This window comes from Lampetra planeri, chromosome 29, assembly GCF_965212315.1.
Source record: "Lampetra planeri chromosome 29, kcLamPlan1.2.h2, whole genome shotgun sequence".
NCBI lineage: Eukaryota > Metazoa > Chordata > Hyperoartia > Petromyzontiformes > Petromyzontidae > Lampetra > Lampetra planeri.
Window position 1 is genome coordinate 6620721 of NC_136135.1, and position 14637 is coordinate 6635357.

The 14637-nt window shown below is 45.5% G+C and overlaps 1 protein-coding gene across 2 annotated transcripts in view; it reads left to right on the forward strand.

Annotated features, from left to right (window-relative positions):
- LOC144728630 (uncharacterized) overlaps positions 1-14637 on the forward strand; it is a 36909-nt gene that overhangs the window by 13799 nt on the left and 8473 nt on the right. For both annotated transcript variants that reach the window (XM_078608189.1, XM_078608190.1), the window contains exons 2-3: positions 11881-11963; positions 13484-13537. In XM_078608189.1, the coding sequence (XP_078464315.1) occupies positions 11912-11963; positions 13484-13537 (106 nt within the window). In that variant the 5' untranslated portion in view covers positions 11881-11911. The remainder of the gene's footprint in view (positions 1-11880; positions 11964-13483; positions 13538-14637) is intronic.

Sequence of the window (14637 nt, forward strand, 5' to 3'; positions counted from 1 at the left end):
GCGTGTTCTCCCTGTGTGCACTGCACACCGAAGATGCCTCCCTTATGAATTGATACGACTGCAAATTACCCTTTTTTCAAAATAATTTTTCAAAAGGGTAATTTGGCAGGGGTTTTAATCCCGGTTGTTGTTTTGATGCGAGCAGTGCAGCGGCACAATCCGTTGTGCTCCGATAGGTCACCTTGCTCCCCCGCATTCACCAACCCGTACAGCCAAGCCTGGTGCAGTGGGGTCAATTAACCCTCCACCACCCCCCGCGGACCCGTACAGCGTGGGAAGGTACCTCCATCCAGCAGTGGCTTGACCCGAACGGGCCGTACTTGTCCAACGTGCGTGCACTTCTGGGAGATTTGTGGCGTTAACTGGGAGGAGGTGGGGAGAGTCAAGCAAGCACCTTGATGGAAGGGGGTGTGGGGAGCACGGGGGTTGCAAGCAATGCAGTTTCTGGCACTCATTAACATTCCGTTTAGAAAAAAAGAGACGGTGACCAATTCCTCGAACAGCCAAAGGAAACCGCCCCTCTCCCTGTTGGTTTTTTTTTGCTGAAGGCGCGGGCATGCAACAGCGACTCTCTTTGTTGCAAACGTTCAACCAACCCAAGTAAATAAACAAAAACTCGTAGATTTGCGTGGCAATGTAATCGCAGCTCGCTCGCTCTTGGTGCCAAAAGAAAGCCCGTGCCGTTTCCAAATAAATGCTGGTGGCGGTGGAAGAAAAAAATGCGAGCGGTCGTGACTTTTATTTCGTATCCACGACACGGGGGGGGGGGGGGGGCACGCCGTGGAGTTGATGCCTCGCGCGTGTTCTCGAAGTTGGGATTGGGTTTATTTTTTTACCCAAAATATCAATATTTGTCGGGCAACCATTTGTGTGGCGAGTCTTGCATCAATTTCATTGCCGCATGGTCCTCGTTTTTCCAAATTGGTGTCTGCGCCAATGTAATCAAGTGTTTGGTTGCCCACGTTATTTTGTTTTTGGTTGCAGTAATCGTACACGAGAACGTGGCACAAAGTGACAGCGATAGCAGTATTATTCTTATGATAACCACTTTATTAAAATCTTCTTAAATTATAACGCCGACATTTTTTTATAATGTAAAGAACCTATCTGAGCACGTTGCAAGCCACTGGGTTTAATTTACAATAACTCTAGCTTCTGGCATCGTTGCAGCAAGATGGACACATTTTCGTAATTCAATTAAGTTAATTGGACCCCAGTCCTCTTTGCACATGCAGCAACTGATGATGGTGAATGGGTGGATTTTAAGTTTTTTTTCAATGTAGGTTTTACTTTTCAACGCACTGACGTTTTGTGCATGTGACAAACCTTACTAATTGGCTGTGTTGGTTGGAGGTGGGTTTTACGACATTTTATATTTACACGATCTCACCCAAAACGCATTAGGAGGTAAAATTGGTCACGAAAACCTACTTGTTAAATACAAATCCAATTCTTATTATGCTCGCCACTTTTCGCTAGTCTCGGTCTTGATATTATTCCATTGCAGAAGGAGTTGGTAAAGCAGCATGTTGGTCGTATGCGTGGGGGGGGGGGTAACAGAGCGGTAGTGTTGCGGTTATCGCGTTGCATTATGAACCTGACAATTCAATTATTCTTTGATTCTTTCGGTAGGTAGAAAAATAAAAAATAATATATCACGACGTTTCGATCGCAACACAAGCAGTCATCCAGCAGTTCTACTGCTGGATGATTTTTTTCTGCCTGCTGGTGTGAGCCAACCGTTACATTTACCATTATATTGGAATCCGATTTAACTACAAAGCTCTTTCACAGATGAACTTGAAAGGTGCCTTTTTTGTCTGGCATAGAAGTTCATACGTACATCTACACAGCTGCAACGTGATGCGATGTGGGTGTATTTATATCCTGAACATGAAACAAAATGTATGTTTTACCAACGTTGAAACCATTATTCATTAGAACAAAACAATGCAATAAGCCAAGTCCACAGATTTTACCATATTCACGTTTTTATTATTGTACGTGATTTTAACATCCTGAACTCGCTTATTTTGGAATTATGAAGTTTTAAAATCAACGGTTTATTTGAGTTTTTTTCTTTTTGACACTGATGCTTGCAAATCAAGAAAAATAATTATGTCCATTCTCAATCCACCAATGGATGAAGGCCTTCCCACTGTCAGTTTGTGTTTCTTTTACCAAACTTCGTCAACCGCTGTGGAGGTTCCCATCCGTGGCGAGTGAATCTAAACCGCTCCTGTCGAGAGGGCTGGACCGGCCATTGAACTATGGCCGCTGGGGTTCCCAGGGCCGTATGCTTAACCCACTCCAAGTTTTTTAGCTTCATTTTTTTACCAGGTAGGGCCCACTGAGCTACAAAGCTTTTTTCAGAAGCAACCAGGCCACAAACAATAGCCCAATGAAGTGGCTTTTCATCATTTGGAAATGTATTGCATCAAAGGCATCTAGATGCACGTCTCTCTCAGTGGAGGGCTGGAAAAACCGGAGGACCTGGACAAACTCCAAATATACCGGCGTCAGGGTTGGGATCGAACTCGCGACCTTCCTGCATACCAGGCAAGGGAGTTAACATCTCGCCACCGCGGTACCAAGTGTCTAGAGCACGCTGACAACGGCTCAAGCTCTAAAGCAGAGGTGTGGCTCTAAAGCCCTTTGTATTGGGTGAATCGTTGATCTATTTTTTAACCGAAAGATGTTTTGTAAGCTGCTTTTACAAATCGAAAGGTTTTCGGTCGTGCCAAACGCCGTGGCCACTCGGGAGTGCTGTGACCCTCGTAAAATATTAATGAGGTGCCTAGGTAGCGAGGTTTTGTGTGCGTGTCTTATAATTGCAAAATTCTCCCAAGTTATTTATGCTCCGTTTAACACGTGGCTCTGGAGGAACTGAAAAATTGGAAAGATGATAGTCTTCTGGGAACAACAACTTGCCCTGCCAATCTCAAAATCTGTTGTCATCATGTCTGGGGAAGGGGCATCCAGTTCCTACCTCCGATGTACAGTACTTGCTACAAGACGACTGATTTGGTGATCCAGTGCTCGCTGCTTTCCTCCTCGTCCCTCTGCCCCCTAGTGGCTGCTGGTCTCCTCCTTGTCACTCTATCGCTACTACCGTGCCACTGTTCACGTGACATTTGTTCATTGATGCCCCCCACCCAGGCCAAGGTTTCTGTCTGCCAGGCTGATCGTTTTGTCTCGCCCGTGCTCTGTTCAGGTGAAACCACGTTGTATATCTGCTTGCTACCCTCGCAACTGCTGTGCTTTGAGATTCCCTCCCATGATCACTTCCCTCCCCCAAAGTTCTTGTAACCTTGCTCGATTTCGATTTAAAGCTTTCGTGACTGCAGGGATTCATCTTCTTGGTTCTTTCGGTAAAGTCACGTAGAAGGGAAGTAATAAAATAATAAAAATAAAACATAATAAAACAATTCTCACGACGTTTCGGCCACAACGCAAGCAGCCATCCTCAGGCGAAGAATGAAACACCCCAAGCTTGGAGCGTATATTTAAGCTGGGTTAGAGGGGGGGGAGGTGGGAAGAAGAGCGCCTAAACAAAATAATTTGCATATCAAGAGGAATTCAGCATATGGAAAATGCGTAGGAGGTGGGCGGGGGGGGTTCCAAATCAATACTATGCCCGTGCATTATGCAGGATTAGCAGCATCAAAGGGGGGGGGGGAAGGGGGGGAGCATTAACAAAGGAAAGGAATGTTAATAGTATATAGCTGTAGTTACTAAACAACCACGTAAAAAACTACAGTATAAACTGCATGACAAACTAAAGTATAAACTACATAGCATCATCAGTAAACTTACTATACTCTACAATAAGCTGAGTTACTAACAGTAAGTAATACATGAAAAATTCTACGTTGTAAAAAATTATATAATATGCTTCCATCTAAACTTTATTCTCTTACATCACACGCGTCTATACCGTACTATATACTTCCATAGGCAAAACCAACATTAAATTACATACTGTATTGCTATAAACCACCCTATACCTTATACATTTTTAATATAACACTATGTATTATTCTACCCACCCTAATGTGTATCAAAATGGTTTATTACGTCCTTCCAGTGATTGCTAAGCCAGAATCCATCTTCTCGGTTAAAATTGTCTCTGTGTTTGTAAATGTGGATCGCCTCATGTACGAATCTCTCATGATAGCCAGATGGCTTGCAGAGAACCTCTGTCTTGGAGAAGTCAATGTCATGTGAGCCCACTGAGTTGTAACAGTGATCTGCCACGGCTGAGGTGTTTGTCCTACAGTGTTTCAGGTCAGCTTTATGTTCACGGATGCGGTCCGAGACATGTCGTTTGGTTTCCCCAATGTAACTGCTACCACAGAGGCAACTTAGTTTGTAGACACCAGGGTACTGTATGTCTGGAACCACATCTTTTACAGACGGTACCAGATCACGGATTTTATGTACTGTGTTGAATCGGACCTGGATCTTGTGTTTAATCAGGATTTTGGAGATCTTTTTTGTGACCCCAGCAATGTAGGGTAAGGTGATGGTCTTGAAAGGCTCCTCAACAGGATCCTTCTTGGTGGTTGGAGTGATGGCTTTGCGGATTGTGTAGTCGGAGTAACCATTAGCCTTAAGAGCTTGGCGTACGTGTTTGAGTTCACTGGAAATGTGTTCATGGTCGGAGATGCATTGGGCTCTATGATATAGAGTCTTGATGAGGGAATTCTTCTGGGATGGATGGTGGTGGGAATCCGGTTTTAGATAAGCATCCGTGTGGGTGGCTTTCCTGTGGACAGAGTGGCTCATTGAACCATCAGGTCTCCTTTTGATTAGGACATCCAAAAAGGGTAGCTTGCCATCATTTTCGACTTCCATGGTGAATCTGATGGCTGGGTGTATGGAATTGATATGGTCGAGAAATTGGTCTAGAGCAGGCCGGCCATGTGGCCAGATGACAAAAGTGTCGTCTACGTACCTCTTCCATAAGGTCGGGCGTAGAGTGGCAGTCTGGATGGCGTCCGTCTCAAATTTCTCCATGAAGATGTTGGCTACAACCGGAGATAAGGGGGAGCCCATTGGGGTGCCCTCAATTTGCTTGTAGAAGGTTCCATTCCAGGTGAAGTATGTATTGGTTAAGCAGTGTCTCACATTTTGTTTCATGTTCAGGATATAATCAATGGTGATTGCTTCTTTTGTCTTTCATGTATTTATCTTTAACGATTTTCTTTCCTCTCCTACACTTTGCACTCCCTGTCGTTTTTGCATTGTGTTTTTATTTCTGTAACTTTCTGGCGACCCCCCGCCACCCTACTGCTGGACATCTGCGTGAAGAAGAGCTTCATGGCTAATTTGGATTTCTCTCAGGATAAATAAAGATTCTGATTCTAGCCACTTGGTATTTTGTGCCTTTTTTAGGGGGGGGGTGGGGGAGCTGTGCCTTGGCAACCCGGTAATAAAGAACACAAATCGTCCTCTACCCCGCTACTGGAAGTCGTCCCCCCCCCCCCCACTTTACGCATACGACCTCCTGACCCCCCCCCCCCCCCAACAGGAGCCCATGGGACTTGCACGCAAGCTGCTGTGGTACAGCCTGTGGGATGGACGGCTGTTGGCAGGGGAGTTTTGTAATGCGCGTCCTCGATTCTCGAAGATGCTTGTGTTGCTTCCAAGGAATATATTATTATTTCGCGTGGTGTGCTGTATAAATAAATACGGTTTTTTGTGACCGCGGACAAATGTTGCAAGTTTCTAAACTGCGTGCTGTGACCCAGTGGGCTGTGAAAGGCAAGAACGGCACTTGTCCCCCAAAAAGTCTGCAGCTATACGGGGGTCTTTGTTTTTGTCTTTGTGTAGGGGGAAGGAGGGACACGAGATTTGGAGATAGTCGGCACTGCTAACGCTGCTGCTGTTTGGTTCGTTCTGCATCGTCGATAAGATTCACTTTCATTCACTCGACAATGCCCCAAACCTTCTAATAATCTCGTTTTTAATGACGGACATGTGAAGTGTATATTAACCGTACTAAAACAACTTAAAATCTAGAATGTATATTAACCGGTCTGCTGTGTGCACTTTAAAGATAGGCAGACTTGTAAAGCAGCGATTCTAGGTTGTGATTTTAGTTTATTGGGTTTGGGGGTAAGAGGAGGAGGAGGAAGGAGTCATCCACACAACCTATGGCCAAGCATTACGATCCGACTCGACCGGTCCTGGAACGAGTGCCCCGGGCTGCACGCTGCGTTCCCTCGTGTTTTTGTGCCGTGGGGGGCTGACGCGCATCTGTTTCGGTAGCGTTCAACTCGTGCCTTTTTCGTGGGATGGTCTCGTGCTTGAAGCGTTTCATCATTTTGCAACGGTTGATGATGAACCATCACGCGAACTCTGGTCATCCTCGCCCAGCGGCTTTCGGCTAACCATCGAACGAAGACGGTCGCTGCATTCCTTCTGCGGCCGTCTGGAACGCTCTTCCCTTCCGATTTTATTAGGAGACCACGGAGCTATGCATTTTTAAATATACATTGAAAACTAATTTTTTGTTTTTGTCGTTCTCCCCCACACCTCTGATTAGCACAGTTGGCTACATGGGGTGCTAAAGAAGTTCAACAAACGATCCTGCGATGTCAATAATCCAGAGCCACACCTACACAGGAAGCAAACTTCGTCACTCGGTCTCCTTGGTCGATGTCTTCTCGGACGCGTTCCATTTACTTGGCTGCCACACTTATTTTTGACCATCGGCCTTTCTACGATGTGTGCTGCCCTAGCCCACTTGACTCTTCTGCTCCTCCAGCTGTTTAATCTGACGTCTTTTTTAACACGCGAGGTCTTCTCGGAGGCACGCGTCCACGATGAGAAGCAGAACTTTGCGTGAGCGGGTGAAGCAAAAGCCCGTGGGTCCCAAGCGGCTCAAGGAGCTTCGGGGGCTTTGGAAAAAGAAATTGTTGCACGAAACATCAGCTCGTTCAAATCCTATGAACATACACATTAAATACATCTCTTCTGTATCCCCCTCTATCCTGTGCATCTCTTCTCAATTTCGTAAATAACCATAGGGGAAAATGGCGATCTTATCTCACTGCATCTCTAGCTGTTATCTCCACCACCTGTCATCCTCATTATCTACCCCCCCCCCTCAGAAATGGATTGACGCCACCCACCAATGATTAATCTCATTCCCAAATGCTGTTCCAGCCAGTTATTACTTTGGCACGACACACGCACCTCTCCTCATTTTGTCCTCCTAGGATTACATAAATATATAGTAGTGCCTTACGCCGCTAATACATACTGCGGCAAGCCAGCTTAAGCGACATTCCGGAAAATATTGAGAAACTAAGCCTTGGCCACCACTGATGAGAGACGTCCGTGGTTTGTTGTGAACGTGGGGGGTGGGGGGCTGGTGGCTGCACCTCGAGCCGTCTTCAGGGGTCTGTGTGAGAACGCCGCTGCTGCTGCTACTATGAGCAGCAGCAGCAGCAGCCGAGGAGGGCTTTGTTTTGAAGCTATTTGTTTAGCTCCTGCGCGCACAGCCAAGTGCTCTAATTGTGCAGGAATGTTGAGCAATAAATACAAAACGGAGCGCCGCAGGGCAAAATGCAATGTTGAACTCGATGCGGAGTTCATCGATTTTATTTTTTAGAGGATTATACCGTACCACCCAAAGGGGCTTAATTTCTCGTGGGATATTTGTTGGGCCCTACCCCGAGGATCAGGGGGGGGGAGGACCCCGTTTCTGATGGCAAGGGATATTTTCCAGAGCTCGTCCTCGGGACAGCTCTGGTTGGCTACAAATTAAGCGCTTGTGTTGCACAATTCCTGGGCTTAATGGTTGTGTTTATCTCCTGGCTTTTAAACCCCGCACCTAAATGAAGTGGACTGAATTCGGATGATGCGATGCGAGTGCATTCCAAAAGGCATTGCCGTTTCCGTTACAGCCCTTCCAGGCAAGAGGTGAAATGCTAAATATGGAGGAGAGCATATTTGTGGTGTAGGAGAATGTCAATATTTAGCCAATATAGTTTTGACATGTATCCTTGTCGTCTTTTTTTTACATAATGATGCAATGATCACCGTACAGTAGATCTGTTTTACAGTTCTGTCATTAAATATTAATCATATACTACAAGCGGTCAAAATAATCTGCCCGAGCTGACGTGTAGCAGGGATTGTTTTTTAGCATTGATTGTTTGTGTAAATATTATAGATTTTGTTTTATCTGCGGTTGTTTTCTGAATTGCTGTTTTATTATATTTGTTTTGCTCTCAATTGAGGTGACCCCCCCCCCCCCCATGTTGCGCTTGCAAATGAGGTGCACCCCACTCGCTCGCTCTCACCTGCTTAACCTTAAAGTTAAAGGTTATTTTGTTTATTTTTTGTTACTGTAGTCTATAATTTATACTGCCCTCCAATATAACGGTTGTGATTTGTCCGTACAAGCTGAACGTAAAACTGAAATGAATAGAAAATAACCCGGCGTACAGTCCTGTTAATCTACTGCTGGATGAAGGCCTCGCTACTCTGCCAGCTTCAGGCGCGATTAGAGAACGGCAACAAAGGTGGCACAATAACATCGCTTCGAATGAATAGAGAGCAGTAGGTAAAATTACAAGGAAATTGCATGGGAATTCAATTATTCGGCGCAACTGTTATACGGTTGCTGTAATTCTAATTTAAACTAATAGCACTTGAAGCCTCAGAGCAGATGTTATTACAATTAATGCATGCTGACAAGAGTGTGAGCCCATATCGGTGACAAGATGCAATGCAGCACTGTACCTCGTCCATGCCACCGGCTGTGCTTTATTTAGCGAGCGAGTCCAGGAGGCTCGAGGATATATTTTTCTGGAAATGATTGGCCATCTCCAACGCCGGATTTTCCGTACCGTAATTGAATCGTGCGCCTTTTTTATGAAATAATCCGGAATGCGCGTGCCCGATCTCATCATTTCCCGACGCTAAGCGGGCTTGAGCCTGGAGGAGGAGTGCCGTGATGGGTGGCCACCGTCCACACCCAGGTTGCCCCATAGGTGGCTGTATTGCAGCTAAAATCCATTGTTGTACGCTACATCTATGCTCCCAGTATTAATTATTTTGACATATTCTTGTACGTGTGTAATGGCGTGTGGAGTTTTATGTGCGTAAATCTCCGGAAGACGTAGAAACTGACCGCGGTTTTATAAAGTTATTTTAACATGAAAGTTTTAAAGGCATTTTATAAGTTAAGATGACTACCATTGCATCTCCTTTGAGTGGGGGCGGGGGAGTTACATAGATCAAAGGTGATGCATGTGCCCCCAAAGGCAGAGAGAAAGGGTGGTGCTGAGTGTTTTTGTGCAGTGAAGACTGTAAGAGGGAGTGTTCTATTCATAGAAGAGAAGACCACCTCTGGTGTTGTAACATTCCGGACATCTGGAATCTCATGCTAATTATTTGTGAGTGTGTGAAGAATTATTTAGGGGTTGTTTAAAAAAAAAAGATTTAGTTTCTGGGCCCTATTTTTTTTTTTTTAAGAAAAACTCGGCACTTTGAGGCCATGGCGTGAAATTGTTTCCGCCGGTCACGGTCTCCCTCCACGTCTGCAATTCCCCGGCCAGGCCACGTTCGGTCTTTTTCAGATGGCTGTTTTGTGTGTCTCGTATGGTTTTTGTTTGTATTATTACAATGTTTTTCGGCCTCCCGAGGCTTTGTTTTTCTCCCACCTTAGGCCAGGCATTGACTCATCCTCGCAGTGTCAATTCTATGAAATTGTTACGATTTAATCCGCGGGTCGATGTTATTGTTTTTCTTGTCTGCATGGGATCTGTCTCGTGTTTGTACTCCTTTTGCACCCTGCGCAGCCTGGTGTAGCCTGATTTTTTTTTTTTTGACGTCTAACTTGCAGATATCCAAGTGGTTTTTCGACATTGGGCAGCGTCGCCTGGATTGCCACACTTTCCTTTGAGGCAGCTGTGAACTTTTGTGTTTTTTTTTACTTTAAATGTAATTTCCATTTAAATCTTAGACACATGCCATTTTGATGTGTGAACCATGAGCATACGAATTCACTGCTAACCCGAAAATGGTTAAATGACTAAACTAATATTGCCCAAAGTCTTATCGTAATGCTGCCGCAAAAGTTTCACTTTCCACAGTAGCCAATCTTCAAGTCATTACACTTGAAACGTTGCACCGTCTGCCGATCGGTAAACCTTTGTTAAACCTGGACCATGGTGCAGTGGAGGTGGGAGTCCCTGCTTTAAAAGACCATTCCAAAGAGGGTGTTCGTTTGGTAGACGTGAAAACTACAGCGTCTCGCGGGACATTCAACACCGCTCACCTCCGCCCCCGACTCGCAAGTTTGGCCCCCAGGGCGTTTGTGAAGCAGCTGCTGTCAGGGTCTCTCCCTCTCCACACTTCCCATCTCGCCTGCTGTCCACAGACGGTGGCTGCAAGTGGTGTATATTCATTCTAGATGTGAAGCTTTCGTGACTGCAAGGATTCATATTCTTAGGTTTTTTCGGTAAAGTCACGTAGATAAAAAAATGTAAATTAAAAAAAAATCACGACGTTTGCCTCCAAAACGTCGTGATTTTTTTATTTTATTTTTATTTGACTTTTAATTTAAAAAAAAATTTACTTGCGTGACTTTACCGAAAAAACCTAAGAATATGGTGTATAGTCACTTGAAAATCTGCGCATCCAATAATACACCTTTATTTGTGTTGGTGCATTTCATTGTTTAGTTCGCCATTTGAAAATGGAATGTAAAAAATGTGCACTTCGAAAGGCGGCCTGTACAATAGCACCAAGATAAACCTTTTTTTGGACTTTTCAACCGCACCCGCCGTAATTGTTGTAACCTCTCCAACCGCACCTACTCGCAAATAACCCGAGAGTGAAATACATTCCCTTGGAGGCAGGTCATGGGCCTCCATTTGAAATTCAATAGGGGGGGACAGGGGACGGACCATTGCATTTTTTCGGGGGGGGGGGGGGCTGGGCTGGGGGCGGTTAAATACCACCCCTCCATTTTTAATGAGCCCCAATCTCAGCGAAATACGGGGGGGGCAGGGTATTGCTTGGGCCATTTATCGTTTTCTGCTGCTGAAAAACCGGCGTTTATTTTCCCTGACCCAATGTGAAGCCCTCATCCAGCGTAATTCAAACCGTGCTCTGTGTAACGGGGGGTCTGTGTTTGTTGGTGTGTGCCGGCTTGCATCGTGAGCCAACGCTGCGTAGTGGCTCTTGCCACCGCTGTGACCTCCATGCGCCGTATTTAAGCCAAGCACATGTGCCGCGCGTGTAAAAGGGGTTTGACCGCGCGCTAATTGTCGTCGTGGCGAACTCCGTTGCGCAGTTTTAAAAGGTGTTGTGGTGTGGGTTGCTGTGCAAATGTCTGGTAATTGTATCATGTTTCTTCCCCGCAGAAGGCTCTCTGGATTACTTATTGGGCTGAGTGGGCCCTGCAGCCCTCCTTCGCTCTTATCTCTAACATCTGGCAACCCAGCTACTTTTGTTAACTAGACCTGGCTGCTGATGAGACCTGAAATCTTGATTTTGAAGTTTTTGTGACTGCAGGAATCCATACTCTGGTTCTGTCGGTAAAGTCACGTAGGTAGAAGAAAAAATAATATAAGAACACGACGTTTCGGAGACCTCAAATGTTGAAATATGTTAACATTTTTCTTGCTTTAAACAAAACTTGCTTGAATTTTGATTTAAAGCTTTTGTGACTGCAGGGATTGTTATTCTGTTCTTTTGGTAAAGTCACTTAGAAGGGAAATAATTTATTATTCATTCTGAAGGCCAATAGGCTTGTTTATGAAGCATAGTTTCTGCGTTATTAATTTGTTTATGATTGGCTCGAATACCAGGATGTATCCTAATTAGACTAACGGTGTGATCTTTGTCTGTGCGCAGGGTTTGAACTTATTTTCCGGATCTGGTGATCATGGAACTCTCCTGCCTGTACGTGCTGTGCCTCGTGGCTTTGGCCAGCCAAGGTACGCGATGGCTTTTTAATCTCCATGACTGGCATGGCACAGGGAGAGACGGACCTTCAACAAGCAGTAGCATTACAAACCGGCGCAAATTTGCTTTAAAATAGTAACTCGCCAATTGGTACCAAATCGGTTTCGTATACCGATGTTTATTATCATTATCAGGGCTGAAATGTTTTTTCTGTAAAATTATAAAAATGTAGTCATCACAATGTTGATTTGGTGCAAGGTCGCTCGATCCATGGAAAACTTGTGCAGTTCCATTTGAGGCTTTTCTTGATTTATGAATTACATGACTACTATATTATCATTATTTTACCGTGGGTTTGGCATGCTCGAACAAAAACATATGCATTGGAATAATAACATCAAGTAACAGTATCCTGGGTCGGAGACCATTTTGAGGAGAGGTCTTTGGCGAGACGGGAGAAGATTGGAGACTAAAACTGCACACGAACGCACAAATGAGTGCGCACATTATCTGCGCATGCTTACTCCCATTTTGCTCCCCTTCTCGCATGCAAAGACAAAGTTGCCCTCTGTAGCATTAACAGACTGTTGGGGCAAGTGCTGTGAGCGAGCCCCTAATGAAGGCCAGCACGGGACACGAGAGGTGGATGGTCAGCACTACGCCCGGCCGCCTTTGTCTCCCCAGTGATGATGTTTTTACACGTCGACCTAGGGGAGGCCCAGGACCGGTTCAGATAATCGTCACTGGTGTTAGCCTTGAGTGGGACTCGAGCCCGGATCGCTGGGTTCAGAGCGCTAACCGCTACACTTCTCGCATGCGCACACAAATACACACGTGCTAATCTTCTGGTATGCAGTATGAAGCTTGTTGGTGGGTTTTTTTTCGAAAACGCGTTTTTTATGTTTTATTCTTGTTTACCCACTAACTATGCATCTGGGCCTGGATTTGCAAAAAAAGGACAATGAAATTACTTGATTATAAAAAAAAATGCAGATGTTGCCTTCCCCCCCCCCTACTTGCTAAAAAACGTCTGAGAACCGAGGCTCTCCTGAAAATCGGGCTTATTTAATTGGATTTGTGGTAAGCTTTTTGCTATTTTATGTCCAAGGGTTTTGTAGTTTGTTTTTACGAAAATAAGCAGCCTTTTTCTCAAGCACCGCAATGCCTTCAATGTAAACATTGCCTAAGGGTGCATATAAGTCTTGGCTTTGCCACCAATGAATGTAAAACAACTCTACCTCGTAATTATTGTCCTTTCTACATTGGTCGCTTTTACCTTTTTTTTTTTTGGCCAGGGGCGCCAAAGTGGCGATTTTCTCCCAGGCCTCGCACGACTGGGCTTGGTTTTTGTCCACGACTTAATAATTGGGGCTCCACGTGGCCTTCTCGCCCGGGCCTTCGGAAACTTCTTGGGCAAGCGCCGCTGATGGCGCTCGCGGCTGCGCTCTTTCTGTGCCCGATTTTGGTACGGGAGGCCGTTTTTGGTTTGCGTGGGTCGCGCCGTAGAAAATCGTGAACATTGACCCTGTGTTTTGGTGACGTCCGTCTGCAGGAGTGCTGAGCGAAGATGTGACGGATGAACTGGTGACTCGGAATAAGGCAGCGGGTACGTCTTCTGTCGCACTGCTTTTGTAAACTCGGGTAGCTTCCCCAGGGGTTCTTCTCCTCTTGATGACATTTTGGTAGATGGCAGCAAGCTTGCCCCCTTAGACAAAGTGCCCACTTTGTAACCAGTGGTGGTGCTGGGTGAGGGGGGGGGGGCTTTTAGATGTATAAACTCGTGAATTGACAGAAGAGGGTATCGACCAGAGGTAAAAAGGTAGTTGGATGATGGAGATGAAGGAAACTAGATATGAATTCCTTTGTATACCGAGTAGCTTTTATGACCGGATTTGGCTTGGTACTGATTCTTTTGCTTAGCTGGCCCATGCCCAGCACCATCAGGTGATTGTAACAGTTGGTAGGCAGATGATTTGGATAAATAATTATGTATCGGACCAACTTTAACTCGGTGATTGGATGTCCCCTTGTCTGACATCTGGGAGCTTCTATGGGCACCTATGGTGTTGTACAGGGTGTCAACAGTGTCCAAGTACTACCATCTCATGAGTAACATGACCAGAATGCAAATGCGACCCTGCCACATTTGTTTAAAGTTCGTCTAACATTGAATGTGGTGTACCGCACCCGCCGCCCCCATAACAGGATTAACCCGTGGAGTCACGTGGCCCATCGCTAACCGCTTGTTGCACCTTTGCCAAAACAAATGCTTTTGGGCCACTGGAGGAGGAACAAACGGACACGCCAGGAAAAATAAAAGGACTTTGCAGTCGTACAACCCATTGTGGTTCATATGGCCGTCAACGTGTTTTAAAAATATAATTGTCCGGTGTTAATATCGCGATAAACACATTCTGGGTCGCTCGCACATTTTGCACGGTCGCGGCGTTCGCTTTGAGCCGTGCAGAGAGCAGTGGTTGCCTACCCGGTGGCCTGCGGAACTTGCAGATGCCAAATTCATTTTCACAAAACGCCACGTTTCTTGGTGGTGTCCCCGTCATTCTCTCGTGGGAAGAGCTTAAACCCCGTTGCCCTGTTACATCACCTGTACGGAAAACACCCAAGTTGACGCAAACACAAGCTTGGTATTTAACCTGGGGGTGGGGTGGGGGGGGTGGTAAATTTAAGGTAAATTTAAGGTAAATT